This window comes from Sardina pilchardus, chromosome 24, assembly GCF_963854185.1.
Source record: "Sardina pilchardus chromosome 24, fSarPil1.1, whole genome shotgun sequence".
NCBI lineage: Eukaryota > Metazoa > Chordata > Actinopteri > Clupeiformes > Clupeidae > Sardina > Sardina pilchardus.
In genome coordinates this window covers 19,614,283-19,621,555 of record NC_085017.1, presented here as the reverse complement: position 1 = coordinate 19,621,555, position 7,273 = coordinate 19,614,283, and the positions used below count along the sequence as shown (strand labels likewise).

The 7,273-nt window shown below is 42.6% G+C and overlaps 1 protein-coding gene across 1 annotated transcript in view; it reads right to left on the bottom strand.

Annotated features, from left to right (window-relative positions):
• The window catches only part of col22a1 (collagen, type XXII, alpha 1), a 58,194-nt gene that overhangs the window by 30,143 nt on the left and 20,778 nt on the right, over nt 1-7,273 (bottom strand). The window contains exons 12-17 of the mRNA XM_062529298.1: nt 5,981-6,034; nt 5,466-5,519; nt 5,053-5,106; nt 3,371-3,424; nt 2,994-3,038; nt 296-349 (exon numbers count right to left, since the gene is read on the bottom strand). Coding sequence (XP_062385282.1) covers nt 296-349; nt 2,994-3,038; nt 3,371-3,424; nt 5,053-5,106; nt 5,466-5,519; nt 5,981-6,034 — 315 coding nt within the window. The remainder of the gene's footprint in view (nt 1-295; nt 350-2,993; nt 3,039-3,370; nt 3,425-5,052; nt 5,107-5,465; nt 5,520-5,980; nt 6,035-7,273) is intronic.

Genomic DNA, 7,273 nt, shown 5'->3' with positions numbered 1-7,273 from the left:
AAGATTACAACGCAGGGTGCCTTATTACCAACAAACAAAAAGAAAGGACTCAGAAACGAAAAAAAACCTGAAAATGAAATGAAATCCTGTGTCACACCTTAATGACACATTTCAGTGAAAGGAATTTTAGCACAGTTCAGCTCTCTCTACTCCTTCCACAGTTACTGTTACCCAACAGAGTTCACTGGTGGATCTTGAACGCTGTTTGTCACATCAGAGAGAATTCCATTGACCTCCACCCTCTGCTAGAGCTGCACCTGTGGGGACTGGGTGAGGGAGGAGAGGGGAGACTCACGTCTTTTCCTGAAACTCCTGGCTTGCCTGGAAACCCGTCCAGACCAGACTGGCCCTGCAAAGACAAGAAATATGTAAGTTGTCCCATTATGCCATATTACAGCCAGGATGCATGTTTAATGTCACGATGAGGATGTTAATGAAAATGATGTCACGATTTGTGAGAGAGCGTCATCATTGATAGTCTGTCCTAAGGCGGTAGGCATTCATTCAGAGAGTAGGCCTATGTTATGTCTGCCTCATACACGTCTCCCTTGATAAACTAAAAGGAAGTTCAATGACAGCAATAACCTCAGCAATAACTTAACCTTGTCAAATCTTGTATTGATTCCATATCCTCTGTCCCTGCAGGCCTACACCATATGGTGGCAATGAATAGCGCCTTCTATACCAAATGTATCAGCTGGCTCCTGTGTTCGCATATTCCACAGCCACAACACCAACCCCATGCATACAAGTGCGCACACACACACACACACACACACACACACACACACACACACACACACACACAGGAGCTCATTCATGTCTGTAAGCTATCTGACAGACAGGTGCTCCTGCAGTTAAGCACTTCTACACCTCCAGAAGCGAGAAGCCAGCTCTCTAGAGGGCTGTATTTCCCAGAGCCCGCGGCTGACAGGACAGTGGCAGGTCTGATTGTTTAAACACGACCAATATGCAGGCAAGAGTCCACAGCTCCCCTGAGCCATACACTGGGCACCTGGACTTCACTATGTTTAACAGCTTCAAGGATGTGGCAGGACAAGGGGCAGTAGTGGTGGTGGTGGTGCTGGTGGTAGTGGTGGTGGGGGGGGGGGGGTTGGAACAAGTACCATATGGTAAACTCATCTATAATCTAGGGTGATGTACGACCCGTTAACTTAGACTAGAATCAGATCGGATGCACTGAAGGATTTCATCTGGTACATGTGGTCTGGGTCATGCAATAACTCTTCGCTCTATTTTTCCCCTGAATCCCTTAATGATTTGCTTCTGGCAGATCAGGGTTTTTTATTATTTGTGCTCTTTGATTCATGTCGAGAGCAATGGCATGGTCTGAGCTCCAGGACTGCTCAAGTCATCATCTGGATTATCCACTGGAGATAACACTCAAAAACGTGATTCGGAAAATCAGTCTTAAAGGAGCACAACGACTTTTTGGGAGGCAAACTAGTTTGTCTAAAGCTAGCCTATTGCTAGAAGGGAGCTATTGGCTAAATGACCTTATAGGCTTACAGTTGACATGTTCCTTTAAAGGTGCAGAATGTGGCATGTGTTGGCTACTAAACCTGAATATAGTCATAGAATTCTGAATTGGTCATTCAGATCCCGGAAACATCCCAATAAGATCATACTTTCTTTTTATTTTATCTTATGTAAGTATTTTATGCATTTTTATGCAGGGTTTGCAAAATGTATATGTCTTCATGACATGCCTTAGAGCTTAGACCAATACACAGAGCACAAAAAGGACTGAGAAATACTGTCCATTCGAGTCAAACCAATGTTGTCAAGTTACTTGCTAAACTAGTTTGCTTTGACAATAAAAAACCACATGAGTGCGTCAGTTTGATCAGCTTATGAATTCTCTTCTCTCTCTTCTTGCGTCCTCAATCAATTACTAGTCAATCAGTGACTATTCAATTTACATAGATGCTGTGGACTTTATTTTGCATGAGGGGAACGAGTGGAGGTGTTCATCACAAACTGGAGACTAGACTGGTGGGAGAAGGGGTGGCGGTGGTGGTGTTGGGGGGGGGGTCACTACGCCCCCGTAGTTCCCATACAGGAAGTTTGGAGAGTGCATCAAGACCAGACACATCTGGTACCTACATCAGCTTCATAATCTCTCAACTTCCAAAGGGAGGTGTGTGCATAACAGAGGTCCACATGCATACACAGACACAGACACAGACACAGACTCACACAAACACACGCGCACACACACACACACACACACACGCACATTTGCAAGGTGGACTACGAGGAAAGCACTTAATCTCTTCCTCAGCACTCTACATCCCCTGCACAACGTTTTTTTTCCCCCTCTCCACCTGAATGGTTCCTTTCTGACTGTACAGACGGGAAACTCATTGGGTGAGCAACTCTATCTGCAACCTCATCATGGCATGCAAACTGCCATGAAGTAAAGTAATCCGTGGAAATGGCTATTTCCAGATACAGTATGCGCTCACTCTTTGATGCCGTGGCAGCTGATCGCAGCACTGTGGGGCTGCAATGATATACAGTACAGTGTATAGGTGCAATGATGTACAGTGCATAGGTGCAATGATGTACAGTGCATAGGGAGACAGAACAGTTCTAAGCACCATAAAAGTAAGGGATAATGGACAACATGGCGTCGTGTTCGGGTATCAGAAAAATCATTTGTTTCGAGGTGGTAATGAGGCCACGACGCGAAGCGGAGGCAGACAGGACAGTTCTACAGTAAGCAACGTTAATGTGTGTTCAGGTCTGTGGATGTGAACGAGAGAGATAAGACACTTAAAAGAAATGATAAAGGTCCGCACACTGATAGCAGCTCCCAGGCTTATTTAGCACAACGTTTTTAAATAAACCTGGGAGCTGCTATCAGTGTGCGGACCTTTATCATTTCTTTTCACGTCTTTTTGGTCCAGCACCTGCACTATTTAGATGTGCGTGCATTCTCTTGTTTTAAGATCAGACACTTCACTTACCCTGACTCCAGGTGCTCCTTTCTCTCCCTTCTTGCCAGAATCACCCTGCAGGAACGACACATAAAGATGGTCAAGAAAAGAAAACACAAAATACGGTAGATTACCAACAATACACATCAGTGATATCAAAATGACCATAACAACGACTTCACTACTCATGTCAAGTATAATGATGTCTAAAGATTATGGACATATTTTGAGTTGTTTAGAGTTAAACCCTGCGTTCATGTATCAACACTGCCAGACTTGTGGACAAATTTCTACCCATTACTTTGGTACGTTACACATACTTTGTGCTTATTTACTTTGTTCCCCTGCAAACCATCACATGACAAATCCTAACCAAACCCAGAGTCACAAACACACACAATACTCACAGAGACTCCTTGAGGCCCGGAAGTGCCTGGCAGGCCGGCATCCCCCTGAAGACCCTATAAGGTACAGGACAAGAGCAGAGCTTGTCTAGGAGGCACTCTCTCATTCAGCCCTACCAGTAGTACACCGGTGCATAAGTAGGGAAGGAAAACACTTGAGCATACTACTATAGTACTGTATGTGCTACTGATGATACTGCACTTTATTCTATAATGTAGAGATCGTTGGTGGTATGAACTGGTCTTCTGCTGTTTTGTGCACTGGTTGTTGGTGTTATGTGTTGGTGTTGTTGTCCTTTAGTTGTCTGTATGTCTGACATACTCTTTGGCACAGGATGAGTTTCCTTAAGGTCTAAATGAATATCTAAATTTCTGTCTAATAGTTGCCAAAATCTATGTACCTTTGCTAATGTTACTCGACTTAAAATATTGAAACAAACAGTGCGTAAGTAGGGAAGGAAAACACTAAATCGCCAAAATCTATGTACTTTTGCGAATGCTACTTGACTTAAAACATTGAAAACATTGTTGCTTGCAATGAGCTCATGTTTGCCTAATATGTGTGTGATATTTCTTATAATATGTGGTACAATGTGCAGTATGAAACAGACAAAGACCAGTCTTGTTGAAAACTTTGATGTCCTGACCATGCTTAAACGCATGTATCCGGTAAAATAAGCCATCGGGACCCCAGCAAAGCATTAGCACCTGTTAGAGGATGACCCCACTTCATGACCTCTAACCTATTGACCCCTGTGTGCTCTCGCTCACAGCATGTCATCCCTAGTCTGAACTTTGAACTCTACCATGTATCTGCTCATAACTCAGCATTACTAAAAAACACTACCCTAAACTACCACATGTTCATATTAGGCTGCATCAAATGTTTCAAAGTTAATATTTCAAACTTTTCCATTTCAAGAAAAGCAACACCATGCTTTGAGAGTTGAGAGATGTTATTCACTCAGTATTTTTCTCCATCACTAGGGGGCACCAAATTTCTTCGGGTTGCTAATGTAAACAGAGGGTATGCTTATACGTACTGTAATGTAAGGCCACAGCCTGACCCAAACCACCATTCCAAGAGGCCATTACGAAGAGTGGTCGAACTATTAATCTCAATGGCCAAGCTTCCACATCAGCTCAGTGCAAAGTGAAAAGAATTAAATCAAATGTAAAATCTCAAACACACTTCTTTATGAAGCTAAACAAAAGTTTGAGACGTTATCAATCAACAGGAGCCTTTCCACATTGACAAAGTAAAGAAACATAATGTCAGCATAACTCAAAAAGAGTAACCTCTTCTGCTCTTGAAAATAGGAAAAGCAAATGTCTATGACACGGGGCGTAATGTACATTTATTCATTTCACAAACTCTGCTGCTAAAGATCTGAAGATCAACTGCCTGTCACTGTGACCCAAAATTAATCAAACATGCTTGAGTAGTGTCAAAGCTTTAGTGTGGGTATGAAGGCAGTTCTAATCGAGGTTTCTGAAATCTCATTAAATTAAGTCCCGTGGTCTAAGCTCTGTAGACCACATTTCCACTCTTCGTCAGCAGCTTGGCACTTAACCAGATTGGCCCTTGGCTTCAGGTTCCATTTGGCAATGATTTATGATAGCCCAAATATTGTTTGACTTGTTTACGTTTGAGTGTTGGAGTGTTGGAGTGTTAGAGACTGCACCTTTGGTCCGAGAGGTCCAGGTAAGCCCAACCCTCCTGCTGCTCCAGGTTCCCCCTGTTAGACATGGACAGCTGTTTAGACAGTTTGATCTTTCAGGGAAGAGAGGTATGACAGACTAACACAGTGGTATGTTTCCAAGCTGATAGAGATAAACGCTCGGAGGTGATGATTTATTAGTTAAGGTGTACAGTATCTGATTGAAAACTCAGGTTTATCATTAAAACATTCCCATTTGAGAATACAGAAACTGACCTGCTTGTATCCTTACATAGTCCATTAGTTATTACAATATTGGCCTGTGTTTTGTAAATCAGTGACTGATCAGGTCCGTTCTCTGTCTGTGTTGAGACAGGTCTGTGTTAGTCACTGTGTGAATCTGTGTGATGGTCAAGACATTGGGCGGTGACACTCACTCTTTCTCCTTTGCCTCCTGCTTTGCCTGCAAGGCCTGGAAGCCCTGATGTGCCCTGCAAAAGGAATTCACAGACGGTGTGTTAGTAACTGCATTCTAATAACCAAGCAAATTCATTTGAGTAAGTGAACAGACACAAACACTTCCACCCAATGTGCACCTATTCATAATGCAAATGTATCCTCAGGCCAATGTATATGAAAAATGTTTTAACAGAGTTTAAAACTGTCCATACTCATAATTGGAATTATGAAACAGATGCTACCATTACCGTAATTTCCCGCATATACGTAAGCCGCATTGTGTATTAGCCGCAGGACAGTGTTACAGCAAAAGAAACAAAACCACATTAACACCATATTAACTGCCCCCCTGTATTAACCTCATAGCTGAAGAAATTTAGCAAAATCAAAGTATAAGCCGCGGTTAATAGTCAGGAAATTACGGTACAATTGAATTGGAGGACCATAGATAGGGCTGATCACTACAAATGATCAATCAATGACCTTCCCTGACCTTCTCTCCTTTGATTCCTCTCTCTCCAGACTCCCCCCGAAGACCTGGGTCTCCCTGCAGGGCAGAAATGACCATTTTAGATGAGAGAGTGGACAATGATAAGAGAGAGCGCAGCGCTATTCATATGACCAGTGACGATGGAGCTTCGGCACAAGGAACAAGCACAGGATGATCTGAGACAGACTCGGCAATGGACGACATTGAACACAAACACACAACGGACAAAACTTTTGAAAAACAACGCAGTTAGTGACAATTTGACTTTGACAGACCTTGCATACATACACACACACACACACATGCCCAGACACACACAGAACAATGGACTGTAGACAAAAAAATGTTGCAACTTCCACAATACAGGGTTATGTTTTGAAAAGCAAGTCATGTTCAGACTGCTGAAATCTATCACAGGCCACACCACTTAAAAGACAATGGATTTTTTTTCTCCCTTTTGCTTGCTTTTCCTTTTCTTCGGTGTCATGCTGCCATGACAACTACAAGCAGAGGAATCCCACGGAAATTCAAAGCATTGAAAAGAGAAAGGGAGAGAACTGTAAAGCTCTTTAATTATAAGGTTGGGATGAAAATCTTGCCAGCTGTCTGAGGAACTTTACGCAGCCTAAAGAATCACAACCTTTAATTACAGCCACAGCTGGCGAGGCCGCTGATGCAAGGCACACAACATCACCCCGACAACATAACATCTTCACAGCACATCAAGAGCTCATAGTTTGTCGCATTCTCTTTGCCACGAGGGCAATGACTTTTTAAGTTATGTTTAGGAGTGCTTTAACAAAATTGGAAAAAAAATGAAAAAAAAAACGTTTGGCATTCAGAGTTTTGAGAAAATATTTGTTGTTTTATGTTGATGGTATTTGGCAGACGCTTTTATCCCAAGAGAGAACCTGAAATTTGTGTGACTTCTCCAATTAAAGTTATGTAGCTAGGCTCAGTCCATCACCGCAAGTGGCAAAAAGATAATGTGGATGGCTGGCTTTCAAATTAGATAGCTCACTGCTTTCCTCTTTACGTGCTGTCATCGAAATGCTTCCGGTGGCTTACAATAACAACAAGTGCATGGCAAAATGGATGCCCCTGTCCCTGTCCATTCAAATGGTAATTCACTATGCAATAATAGATCTTGCAGGATGTTGTTTATGAAAAGAGAAGCAAAATAGGAAAACATTATCAGGAAATGCTTAGGGAAAATGCAAAGTAAACAAACGACTGAAGTCTGTGTGCAGCAGCTCCTGACCCTGTCCAATTTGATATTAAAGATACTTTGGCCTA